At 39.6% G+C, this 14,088-nt stretch overlaps 1 protein-coding gene across 3 annotated transcripts in view; it reads left to right on the plus strand.

Moving 5' to 3' along the window:
• Window positions 1-14,088, plus strand: part of B4GALT4 (beta-1,4-galactosyltransferase 4) — a 690,340-nt gene that overhangs the window by 261,473 nt on the left and 414,779 nt on the right. For all 3 annotated transcript variants that reach the window (XM_044073108.1, XM_044073107.1, XM_044073109.1), the window contains exon 3: window positions 7,691-7,923. In XM_044073108.1, coding sequence (XP_043929043.1) covers window positions 7,691-7,923 — 233 coding nt within the window. The remainder of the gene's footprint in view (window positions 1-7,690; window positions 7,924-14,088) is intronic.

Genomic DNA, 14,088 nt, shown 5'->3' on the forward strand with positions numbered 1-14,088 from the left:
GTTTGAGAGACTGAGGCTAGATAGGTTGGACAGATGTAGGTTGTTAGGTGCACCAGACTGTGTTAAAGGCCTTTGAGAGATCAAGGAATAGACATGAGACTAATTTATTGTCGTCTTGAGATCGAGTTAGTCTGTGTAAAAGATATTAGTGTGGTGGATGTGCTGTGGTGAGGGCAAAAACAATGATGGGTAGGGGTGAAGAGATTTTCTTGTTTAGCCAAAGCTTTACTGACATCACCTTATTTCCACATTGAACGTGTTCATTATTCTCTTCCTAAATGATCTGTTAGTGTGACAGATAAACTCATTCCTGAGAACTGCACAGGGCCATGCACTCTACTTGCTGTGTGATTCCATGTAGCAGTATCACATTAGATCTGATATTTTTGTGCACTTAGTACCATTGCATACTTCCCTTAAGTGCTCGCACCACGCATGGGCCCTGTATTTATGTGAGCCGCTTAACATACCATCCTTTTACATTGGTAGTTATTATAATGTTAGTTGATATTAAATCTTTTTTAAAAATCTTTTAAGTTGAATAAAGATCTATTTACAGAAATATAACTGTCTTATACAGCACTATTTTAATAACTTTTGTACCTCAAGAATGCGCCAGTATTTTATAACTGTGTTCCTATATTTTTAACATATGTTTTACCCCAGAGCCCTTATTGTCTTTCTTGATTTAAAGGCACATTCCTGTTATCACATTATAGGCAAAGTCAAGCCAGTGGACCTTTCCTAGCCATACACATTTGTTGAAAAGATGCTTTTAAATATATAGTTTGAAAACCCACACTTAGAAATGGCCAATCATGTTTGCAACTTTTGTTTTTTAATTAGTACTGGTGGGTAAACTGGACCTTTGGGGCCTTTTTCAGTTCACAATATTATTAAGACAAAATAATTACAAAACAAATAAACTGAGTAACATTGTATACCTAAATTAATAAAGTTTTGTTACATAGCTTAATGTGTTAATGCATTATGAACTGAAAGTAAAACTGAGATGCTTACAATGTCTTGGGCAGTACTAGACAAATTTAGCTGTGGATTTATTACTGTTAGCAAATAGAGTATTATCAAACAGAATTATAATTATGCCAGCAAAAGCAGATCTGGCTTCCTTAGAGAGAAATTACTTGCAGTTTTTTTTTCTAACCTAGGTAACAGGTGTGTTTTTGTTTACAGACTTACTATTTACTACAAAGGATTTAGATGCCATGTTTAAATTGTTGCCACCTCCCAAAGATGAGAAACTGTTCTTATAAAGCCTTCCTATATGCACTGTGTGGCTACATGAGTACTGTAAATAATTGCTAATACCAGTTTGTTTGCTGTATAATATGGAATTCTGACATCCCTTGTCTTTCTATGTACTTGTATTGAAGAATGGAAGCTGACTTGCATTAATAATTTACAATTATCATAGTCTGGTATATCAAAACCCTGAACTAATAAAGATTCATTACCTTTCCAGATGACAAATAAATGTCAGTATCGTATAATGCTTATACTTGTGTACATAGTGATTGCATTGATTTATCTTTCAGAGTATGTATTTGATTCTAAATGGCAGATTATTCAGGGTGCATATGACAAATTTTGGTGAAAGTTTCAAATTCAAAACAGGACAGTAGAAATAGTATAGTTATGCACTGCGCATAATCATGTCTTCATTATTAGTTTGTGACGATTTTGAATGTATAATGTGCATGTTTTGCTCAAGTTGTTTTTTTTTCCTCCAGACTAAAAAAAATTATTATAAGTGACAAAATAAAAGAATCTGCTCATAACCAAGCTATAAAATCAAACTTTACATATGATATGAACCACAAGCAGTGGGCCTGATGTAATTTCCAGCTCTTTCTATTATTACAGCTGGGTCAGCCCAGAATTCATGGACAGACTACAAACTTCCAAAGTTCTCAACTTGAACATGAAACCCTAGGAGTTCAAAGCTTTTACAATTTATTTAACAATTGTATTAGAAGGCAAATCATACAGCCTGTTCAGTATTAAAAAAAAGAAAAAGATAAATCACTAGTAAAAAAGTGATACAAGCCCTTACATTGAATAGCTCTGGAAAAAAGACAAGTGGTGCATTTCCATAGAGAAATCCTTAAAAGCCATGTTCCTGCTACTCTATGTAGCATCTAAAGCCTGTGAAGACACTTATTTACTAGCCACATTAATGGGAGGATAAGCATGAATACACCTCAGCATTTGTATTTATGCATTCAGCCAACCATCCAGTACATCCCATTTTTGAATTACAAACCTATTTGTGTGATAGTTAATGCATGCTGAATCTAGTGTATAACACCTTATTTAAAGGGCTTTAAGGTACTTAACCACGGGGGAGCACTATGCTTCCACTTTATAGTGATAAATATTTGGGGGGATGTGCCCCACACCCCCTGTAAATTAAATATACCTTCTCCAAGATCACATCACAGTGGAAAAAAAGTTAATTTCCTAACCTCACTGTACCACAGTCATCCTACACTAAGCTGGAAATTAACTTTTTTCCAGTGTAGTTCAATTTTGGAGTTGGCATATTTAATTTATGGGGCAGAGGGGGGCCTGCCCCCCTGCAGAAATGTAGTAGAGAGTGTGTTAATAGGCATTGTTATAGGTGGAGAGGATGTTATTTATATATGTATTATAGTTTTCAAAGTTATGAAGCACACTTTCACTGTTCTGAGTTTTCATTGTTTTGGGTTTTCAATGGTTTTAATTTCAATGTTCTGGTCTCAATGTTATGAAATTTCAATGTTGTTAAGTAGACCTATGTGTATATATGTTTGTATACTTTTTCTGCAAACTCAGTCTGAGGTAATTGTGAGAGAGGGATTGTGGGCAGAGGTGAAGCTCAAGAGTTTTTGCTTGGTGCGAGCTGTAGTAATGGTCAAGTCTGTTCCAATATCTGAACCAAACCCGTCTGTCAAGGATAAATGAAGATAGACAACACAGATGTAATGTTATAAGTTTTTTTTTTTTAAGAATTCAAGTTTCTTCAAATTCAGAAAGCAACTCAAAAAGAACCTCTTCATCCAAGCCAAATGTTTGTGCTTCAGCACAGGACATATCACTTAACACACTATCCCTTTTTTCTTTCTACTTTTCTGCTTCTCTCATATAATTACTGAAAGTTGACCCACTTTATATACATCTCAAATGTACATTGTACTTTCTAGTAAACAAGCAGAGTGCATGTACAGTTTTTGTTTCTGTGTAACTAATCCAAACTCTTCTGTTATTGCTTACATTTCTTTTTTTTTATTTACTTACTGCCTTTGTTTAGTGGGGTGGTCTGACTGGGCACTCAAGTCCATTTTCAGAGGAGGCCTAGGGAGAAAAGCTTCATTAGTTACAAAAATTTTAGAGAGAGAAAAGACTCAGTTTCTTAATAGTAGAAATTGTGTTTTAGAATAATCCAATGAGTAATACAATCAAGGCAGAGATTAATATGATTTGATTTCTGTAGGAGTGTTGTGCAATAATAAGCAAGTTGCATTTACATATGCAGCAATATACACATTTCATTTACATAGGAGTGATAAAAAGCAGCATACCGTTATAAATATAGGTGTGATTTACTTACATTTACAGGATAAGGATTAAGAACTGGAGAGTTGGGGATTGGCAATAGTCTAGAGATCAGAGAAGGAAAGAGACAAAGGGGAGAGCAAGAGAGAGAGAATTAGTCAGGCTGTGAACAAGAACAGAACCAAGAGGAATTTAGGTGCTGTTTTAGGCTGTGCTTAAAGCTAGACGCCCAGCTCCTGTTTTAGTGGGATAAGTGGTGAGTTCCACTGTCTGGTGACTCGCTGTGAATACCAGAGCGAAGGCAGTGTGGTGGGGAGTACTGCTGAGAATGTTTTGTAGAGAAGGGCATGTGTGTGGTTTGTATATTTTGTGGGCAATTTGAAGCTGAGTCACTGTAAAGTGATTAAGTAGGTCTAGCCAGTTGAGCTTTTTTATTGTTAAGCAGTGTAGTGTACAGTAGGATGCATTAGCTGCAAACTTGGCTATTTTGTTAAAGCATACCTCTAATTTATTTATTAGGGTGGCTTGAATGTTGGTTAATATTGGTGACACATAGAGAAGGGGGTAGGATGATACTAAGAGTTTTCTTGAGGAGTCTGTGAAGTGGAGTTTGTTTTGATGGAGGAAGCCTAGTTTTTGGTGAGTTTTCTTGATGACCTGGATGATATGCAGGTCAGATTTTAGGTTACCGTCTATTATAATTCCTAGTAGTTTGGCATTTGTTACAGTTTCTAGGGGTGGTGGTGGTGGTAGTTGAAGCAATATTAAAGGATGTACAGGTTGTTGAAGGAGATGTGGGTGTAAAAAGCATTAATTTTGTTATTTGGCTATTTAGGATTAGCTGGTGAGCCTTTAACCATGATTCTGTGGAAGTGAAGGAGTTTTGAGTCATTTGCTAAAGTAGTAGGAGAGGTGAGGCTGAGCAGATGATGGTGGCATTGTTGCCATATTGTATCAAGGAGGCAGGTTTGCTGGTTTTGTGCGGGTTGTTTGTGAAAGTATTGAGAACTACTGGGCCTAGAACTGACCTTTATGGTTACACTGATGGAATCCGGGAGGAAGGGGGATAGATCCCGATTCCACTGGCCTGTTGTCTTTGGAGAGAGAACTGCATTAGTTGGTAAGAGCTGAATGAGACAATGATAAGGAAGATAGTTCATTGATTAGGAGTTGGTAGGATATTGTGTCAAATGCTTTTGACAGAACTAGGAACAGGTAGGATATTAGGCTACCATTGTTTCTGTTTGCATTTATGGTTTCTGAGAAACTAAGCAGAACTTATGATGTGCTGTGGTTGAAAGCCACATTGTGTGGGGAAGAGTAGCTTGTTTATAAGATTGGTTAAGAGTTGGGAGTGTATGGATCTTTCTAAGATTTTGTATGGAGTGGAGAGAATTGCAATGGGGAGGTGGTTGGAGAGGTATGTGGTTGATCCACGTTTGTGAAGTGGTATAACAGGCAATTTTTTTCCAGATAGTGGGCACATAGTTTTTTGTGATAAATTTGTGAATATTGAGATGGGGTATGCCAGGGCATTGACAGCTAACGTAAGGTACTCAGGTAGGGGCTTGTCAGTAGTGGTTTTCAGTTTTTAATGGAAATTATTGATAGTTGAGAGAGGTATTTGGTGGAAAGAGAAACGAGTATTGTTGGTGGGGAAAGAGATGGGAGGGTGGGTTAGATTCCACTCAATTAAGGACAGATTGAATAGTGTGTGTGTGTTGAATGGGGAGCTATGTGGTCTGTGACAATGTTTGTGTTAGGAGATTGGGTGCTGGTATGACCAGGGTATAGTAGGGTTTTTATGGTTGTCCAGAATTGCTGGGGATTGTGGTGGTGATTGCCTAAGTGAATGAAAGAATGCAGTTTTCTCTAGTTTGACCTGCTGTTTACATCTATTTCTAAATTGTCTAAAAAGTTGCCACCTTTGTTGTGTTCTATCTTTATACCACATTTTCTGGGCTTTGTCTATGTTTAGCATGGACTGTTTGGTTTCTTTAAGCCATGGAACAGGGTTACTTTAGATTCTTTTTGTTCTTATGGGCGCTGATTCATTTAGTATGTTAAGAAGTGTTTTATTGAAATGGAGAACAGCATCTTCTAGTAGTAGGATTTTTAGAATATTCCAGTTATATTGTAAGAGGTAGTATGTAAAGGTGTCTTTAACAGAGAAGAGTCTGCTCACTTGTTTTAACACTTTTATGTTTGAGGGTGTAATTAATTTGTCTTGTTATAAATGTGGGAAGATAGTCGCTGATGTATGGGAGACACTGACAGGTGTTTTAAGTTTGTGGGTGAGATGGTAAGAATCCAGTCTAGTAGTGAAGGCCTGTTGCTGTGTTGATTCTAGTAGGTGAGGTGATTACTTGAGTGAAATTGAATAGGTTAGTAGAGAGGGTAGGGGAGTCAGCGTTTCCAAGTAAATAGTCTATATTCACATTCCAAAGTATAATAGTTTCTTTATTTTCATTTCTAGAAAACCATTGAAGGATGCTTTCACACATGTGATTGTTGTGTGGGAGAATATATACAGCAGCAAATCCAGCAATGCAAATAGTTTTGTGCTTGTTCAGCTGTAGGAGGACAATAAATATTTCTGTGTTGGGGTATTTGAGGTGACTCAGTGGGTATCTGGTGACATATAGTGTTTTTTTAGAAATTATTGCAACCCCTCCAGCTTTTTGTATAGTCATTTCTTATTTTATTGTATTTGGAGGAAGGATTTCATCATTAGTGTTTAGTTTTAGCCAAGTTTCTGTGATGACTAGAATGTTTGGGTTGTATTTTGCTGTAATGTTTCTGAAGTTGTGCATTAATAGTAGGTTGTGATTGGTTGGTTGGGTGTTGATAATAGTGGGAGCTGATGGGTAAGATGTAGTTTGGTTGGTTTGAAGGCATGGTTCAGGGTTTGGGTGGACATCTCCACAGAGTGAGAATGGAAGTGTGGTGAGAGAAGTTGTACCATGTTTTATATTTATCTCTTAAGTCCGATACTGATCTATGGGTTTGATAACTCTCTTTAATGTAGCAGTTACTGAAGAGGGCCTGTGTTCTGCAATTTTGAAGTTGATAGTTGCTCTTTTTGTTTGTGAATTCTTTTTATTTCACACAGGCTGAACCTGCAATTGTTCAGTACTGATCGGTGCACAACCCTGGTAAAACTGTATATAAATTGCTAGAATTTGTGGTGTTTTAGATATCTCATTACAAATTTTTTACTGTACACCGGTGTCTCTGGAATGAATTACATCACAAAAAATGAGGGACTGCTATATACTCATTTTATGGAGTACTTTCTTTCAATTTAGTACAGTGTCTGGACCAGAGATGAACTGATTAGTCCCAGAGTAAGCAGCTGCATTTGTTTTTGTTACTTAAGGTATGTGCATAACCTTAGCAAGCTGGAGTTCGTTAAACCTCCCACAACTCTGCTAGCTGCCACAGAACATAACATGGCTTGAGTGCTTAGGGAAGACAGAACATTCTACAGCCGACAGCTTTAGTGAACTCCCATGATGCATGTTGATACTTCATCCTGAATATAAATATTGAGAAGTGATCATACTGTGAAAGTTCATCGTTTGAATTTCTTTCCTATGTATATAGTTGCAACTGTATACAGATATGTTTAAAGTATGTAATCCACTGTAACACTTAACTTCTGTTTATTGCTTGCACTGTTTTTGGTTTTCTTTTTTTTTGGTAGTAATTTATCATTTAAAATGTGTTATAATGGAAAATAACCAAAGACAAAAATCGGGAGTGTGCTGGAGCAGGCAGCAAGTTCTTGCATAGATGTATGTATATCAGTAGATTGTAATATCATCTCTGAAGAACTAACTGATATACCAAACGTTTTTCAGCTCAATACTATAACACTTTTCACTTCAAAAGTATAAATGTCCACGGTTAGTAAAACATATATACATACATCTATGCAAGAACTTGCTGCCTGCTCCAGCACACTCCCGATTTTTGTCTTTGGTTTCTTATATCAGATTTACTCAGGGAGTGGCTTTCACGGTGTGGTGGTAATATTTTCATTCATAATGGAAAATAAGTTTATTTTGATAAACATACTCCATACACAGACATAATATGCTTGTTAATGTCTCTGTGCATTTTTGTCTTGCAGTTGGTACCCAGAAACTGACATTTGAATCTTCTCTCACACTGGAGGATGTTGAAAGAAAAAATCCTAAAGTAGTAAAAGGAAGGTGTCGTCCTGAAGAATGCACACCCATACAGCGTGTTGCCATATTGATTCCATTCCGGAATCGGGAGAAACATCTCCTTTATCTTTTACAATACTTGCACCCATTTCTCCAAAGACAGTTGTTAGAATATGGAATTTACATAATTAACCAGGTGAGATATTTGACGGAAGTTGGTAAAAACTTTGCTTTGATGGTGTGCATTAAATTGTCAGTTTAAGCGTTTATATAACGGTGTGGATATACAGTTAGTTTTACTTGTACAGTTGACCAGACCACTTAAGATGGAGCTGTCCCAATACAGCACTTGTGGTTTTATCAAGGTTGAACCTAATTATAGGTGCGTCTTGGTTAGGAGGGACCCAGAAGGACGCTGTTTTATGTTAGAAGGTAGACTGTTTAGCAAAACCAATTTTGATAATATCCATGTAGTCTGCCACGATAAATTGTACTTTTTTGGAAGCTGTAAGGTATCTAAATTCATTCACAGCAGACAACATAATTTATATTCAAGGAGTGGGATATTTTTATGTTGTTTAAGATCAGTGCTGGCAGGGTAGGGGTTGATAGTGCTGTAGAGTTGCTTCACATCAGCTAAAGACTGCAAATCATAGGTTCACAGATTAGTACTAGGCTAACTACCCTTGTGAGCCATTGTAAGCCTAGCCAATTACCCCATGTGAGAATCAACCCCTACACTTTGTGTCTGTAAGGTGAACAGATTAACCATTATGCCAACCTCCCTTTCTACTCCTAAACATCTTAGATCATGATTTAGGGTAGAATATGTTCTCAATTTAAGACCGCTAGTGGGGGACTGAAAAAAGTGTGGATTACCCAGAGGAATATTTTGGACCACATAATGACTAGTCATTATGTTAGGGTTAACAGGGAAGGAAGATGGAGTGCTGGCAGGCAAGTTAATGGAATGCTAATTGATATAAATGCAAAGAAAACCATAAGAGATCAACTTCCATATTTTTAAAGGTAAAACTGAGGACCAAATTAATTTAGATATGACAGAGCTGTCCTTAAGGCCACTGCACATGGTGTTCTAATAATTGCATTGTCCTTCAAGAGCAGGTCACACAAAAATAAATCTCTGATGGTAAAAAGAAAATAAGTTAGAGGGGGAGATCAGTAACATTTGGCAATCAGAAGCTAGACAGTCTTTACTGTATATAATTCTGTCCCACACTTAACACCTATCTTTGAGCTTCAAATGTTTTCAAGGTGTGCAAACCTGAGGAAAAGTACTTTTCAAGCTGTTAGCAGACTTTGTACCACAGACGGTGGAAGACAGTGAGTAGATCTCAGAACCAGATTTGGTGCTGGCTCACTTTTATGAAAGCGTACAGTTAATGCTGAGATAGTAGCTAATATGAACACAGTGGTGAAGATTATCTCTTTGTACTTTGAGGATTTCATTAGGCCCCGCCCTATTGGAAGAAGTCAAGGACAGAACCGATTCAACAGTTGGTACATAGGAGGTGCAGATAGTAATTGATAGACTTAAGATGGGAAAATTGTCTGGTCTGAATGGTTTCATGCCACCTCCTAGAAAACATTTAAGAACAAAATAGCCCTAATCTTTGCTAGCCTGTGCATTTATGTTGGGTGTAGTGGCATCCATGATCCTTATCTGAATCAACCCAGCACCTTATTCCTGCATAAACTGGACACAGTCTCCACTCCCATCAGAAATCACAGACGTATATTACTGATCAAGTCTGACAAGAAGGTTCTAATTAATATCTTATTTATAGGTTTAGCCTTTTGCATTGAATATTTTGTCATATTTTCAAACATGTTTTCTGTTGCATTATCATACATAGGATAATAATGCTCTGGATTTGCTGAAGTGCATTCAATTAAAAAAATGATGTATTTCTGTGCTCTACCAAATGTTTGATAAGGTCCCGTTTCCCTAAACTGCTTGTGGCTCAAAAATTACCAATTTGCTTTATTCAGCTAGTGAAAAAAGTAAATATGACATGGCCTCTAGTACTGTGCAGGTTAGCTGTTGTCTCTCATACTGTTTCAGTATATGTTCAGGCATCAGATGACTATGAATTCTGCCCCCATATCTATTCAGCCTCTCCTTGGAACCCTTTTATTTCATACCAATGCATCTTTTCACAAAGTAGTATTAGATGTAGGAGTTAGATAAACTTAACTGCCTACAGAGATAGAGATCTTTCTATACTTAGAAGGCCCAGTTGCATCCCTGTATAATTTACCGTCCATTTGTGATAGAGTTTGAAACTGCATACTTAACCATGAACCATTGTGACATGTTCATAAGTTGTTACTAGGCTAACTGCCATTAAAGCCCTTATAAGTGTAGCCATGCACCCTAATCCATGTGGATCCCAAGCATCATGGGTATCTATACAGGGAGGGAGGCAGGATAGTAGACAGGTAACTAAGGATTTGTAGGAGGGGTTCGTTAGAATAATACTTTTCTTATTGCTGGCCTCTGTTCATAAGTGACATGGGTGCCAGACCAGGGGTACATTTATGATTTCCCATTCACTTGTAAAGGTTTTGTTTGAATAGGGTCCAGGATGGCTGTGTTTTACGTGTATGGTGAGTCTATTCCATAGTGTGGGGATCTTTTTTGGGACTTGTATGTCTCTTCAGAATGTGAAGTTTAGATCCCTGGATCTAGTATTTTCTTGTGCAACAGATCCATCAGGGCTTGGTCTGATAAAGTCCTGTAAGTGAGGCAAACCCCCCCCCCCCCCAGCAGCCTGTAAGAGACTGAATATAGAGAAAGAGCCTTTAGTTGATCAGTGCAGGACAGGGTATTCATGCTCTGAATTCTCCTGGTGAGTAACCTTTGTGGGTGTTTGAGCTGTTGCAAGTGTCTGAAAAAGTACATGCCAAAGGGTACATTGTATTCAATGATGGGTCCGAAAAGGGCTGACTGGAGTGCTGCTGTAATTTTTTGCGACTTGGATGCTATACCCTTACCTGCAAGTTGGTGACATAGAATGTTTTTTTTACTGTCTTAGTTAAGTGTTGGGCAAAGGCCAGATTGCTGTCTGCATATGTTCCTAGATCCCTTAATACTGGGTCGACTCTTGGGAGTATTTTATTGATGGAGTTATTTAACTTAGGTTGGCAGTTTCCCAAAGGCCATTATACTGCATTTTTTGGCATTGGGTTTTAGGCCATGGCTTTGGTACCAGTCATTTTGTTAGTGTTAAACCCTCTTGTAAGACCTTGGTGTCTTGGGGGGGGGGATCTGTAATAGCATCCAGTTTACAGTCATCTGTGAACTTGGTGAGAAAGAGGCCTTGAACATTAGCCTTGACTTCTGAGAATTAGATCTCAAACAGGAGCAGGCCCAGCACAGGGTGCTCCTCTGGTGATCAGTCTCTCGGTGGAGGTGGTCTCATTTATCCAGACTTGTTGGGTCCTGTCTGTGAGCCATCTGGAAATCCAATGAATTGAATAATTCTGGGATTTATGCCTAGCTATGAGGGCTTGTCAACAATGCCTGAGTTGGGTATTGTATTGAATGCCTTGGCTAGGGAAAGATACGCAGTATCCACTGTTTTATCCTTGTCCATTGCGTTGGTGACCCTCTCAAAGAAGTCCTTCAGGTTAAGTAGGCATGACATTCTCTTAACAAAGCCAAATTGAGATGGTCCAGTGTCTTTAGGTTGCCAGTGTCCGTGTTAATCATTTCCATGGTAATTTATTTGATGGCTTTGCATATTAGGCTTGTTAGACTGATGGGTCTGTAGTTCCACTGACCAGCTGACACTGCTGTTGTGGAGGGGAATGACTGTTATGGTCCTGTGTCACTTGTAATGTTGCTCGTTTCAAAGCTGTAGTTTGAGTGCCTAAAGTGGTCCAGATAGGTCGTGTTTTAGATTTAGGAGACAATTGCGAATGTTGTCTGGACCCATGGAGGTGGTGTTCTCTGCTTTAGCAAGTGCAGCCAGCACCTAGCCACTGGTTAATAGTTGGCGATAGTACATTGGAGGGTACTTCACCTGGTGGTGGGGGTAGTGGGGGAGGGGTGAAGTTTGAGCTGAATTTATCAGCTAGTAGATTTGTTATGTCACCCTGATCGGGATTCCTGTGTGTTTGACAGGAATAAAGTACCTGGTCCATGTCTTAAATGCACATGCAACTGGTTTGGACCCCCCTCTTTTGACCCACCATTAATCCCCCTTCTCATTAATTCTGTTTCTGCCCCTGATGTCCGTAGAAAATCTAGCTGTTGCTTAAGTATCATTTCCTTATCAATGAACGGACCTATTCTAGTCCTACTAGCCAGAATTGCACTTTGGATGTCTTTAATTATTGCTTTTTTTTCCCTTCTACAATGTCTGATATCTCTTTTCATCTCCCTTCTCTTTCCACTAGTTTCCCTCTTATGACAGCTTTGCAGCCTTCCCATTTCCAGTTCTGCAGCATGAGCTGTAGAGCCAACTCAAATGGGTCTTGGGGATCAATCCATATTTGGGACTGCGGGTCCTACCAAAGGGCTCTTTGGTTCTATCTTGGCTTCTGCTTTGAAACTTTCAAGAAAGTGCTCTCACATTTTAGGGAGCAGACTTCCACTTCTGCTTAGATGTTCATTGTGCATACAGCTGCAGTCATAACAGATGGGTTCTCCTGCCGTCAGGCGGGTCCTCGGTCGGCCGAATTCCAAAGTCTAGGTCCGGCATCGGTTGTCGTCGCTTCTTCCCTGACGTCAGTGCGACAGGGGTATAAAAGAACCAGCCGACTCCATTTTCTTCAGTCTTTCTTGCCGCGAGGTGCCCAAAGCAGAAGCAGTTCGCAAGTGCCGGTCGGCCAGCTCCTGAGATTACGAAAAAATTTGGAACCGAAGTCTTCTTAAAAGCTAAGTACCCTGTTGGGGAAACTTTTTCTTGCCTCAGACCGATGTCAGACAAAGTTAATAATTGTATTTCTTGTGGGAAGCAAATACCGCATAAGGATTTCCATTCCCTCTGTATACCTTGTTTAGGCCCAGACCACGACGTCTCGGTCTGTCGCTTTTGTGCTACATTCAACAAACGCACTATTAAGCGTCGGGCGGAGTTCGCCCAGCATTATTTTGGAAAAGCATTTAACTGTACTATGTCATCGGATACTCCGACTCCGGTTTTGTCTAAAAAACGCAAAGACAAGGAACGACACTCGAGGTCCGCGGCCTCTACCGACACCACGCCAAAGCCGACTACACGTGGTCCGGTTCTCAGCGAGGCACCTACGCAGCCCCTGATTACAGTCGACACATCTTTGGTGGTGTCTCCTGTACCCGAGGTCGCAGGCTCCTCTGCCCACACCCTGACTACAGATACCGAAGCCACGCTTGGCGTTGAAACACAGAATGTGGACAGGTCCACCTCCACTCAAGGTGTCTTCAGACGTTCCTCTTCTTTCTCCATCAAGGCTTTCACCAAGTCTAAAGCTACCATGCACCCTAAGAGACCAGCTACACAGGGCCCATCTCCAGGCCCCATGCCTAAGAAACAGATGCTTAAAATGGCTGAGGATTTAATTACTCTAATCAGAGGTTCGCAGCCACCTCCGGACAAAAGACCCAGAGTGGAGGAAGATTCCCCCTCCTCTGATCAGGGCTCCGTTATTTCAGAGCACTCTGATTATCAGGAACAGTCTTACTCCCCTTTTGAAGATTCTGATGCAGAGGAATCTATTCCTTCTGTATCCCCCCCTGAGGATTACTCATTTGGTGAAACTCTGCATACCTTAAGGGAACACTTCCACTGGGAAGGCCAGGATTATTCAGATTCCAAGAAAAGGCTCAGGGAATTTCTTTTGTTACCCCAGCACAGGCCTCTGGCTATACCTCCTGTCCTGGACATCCTAGATGATGTTTACTCGGAGGCCTGCCTTAACCCGGACTCTCTTCCTCTAGCTCCAGTTAAGCCTGACAGGTACTACAGGATTCCTGACTCACACCAATTTCTATACAAAAGCCATGCTGCTGACCTAGAAACCATCTCACAGGGGCCCAAGGGAGTTAAGGCCTCCATTGCCAAAAACCCATTGCCTTCCGAGAGAGATTCCAGATCCTTAGAAAGGTGGGGAAAAAAGGTATATACCTCTGCTACCTTATCCATGAGGGCCTTAAACTGTCAGTTTCATATGCTAAAATACCAACAGTTTCTGTTATCTCAATTGAAAAGTAAAATGTCACAACCTGAACAACCAGACATGAAGGAGTTGCAGGATTTGATGCATAGTGCAGAACAAGTGGGTAAACATACCTTACAATGTGGTTTTGATGCTCTAGAGGCCTCATGTAGAGCTGCTGTTACAGGCTCAGTCA

The sequence above is a fragment of the Protopterus annectens genome, chromosome 5.part1 (assembly GCF_019279795.1).
Source record: "Protopterus annectens isolate FY-2018-M chromosome 5.part1, PAN1.0, whole genome shotgun sequence".
NCBI lineage: Eukaryota > Metazoa > Chordata > Ceratodontiformes > Protopteridae > Protopterus > Protopterus annectens.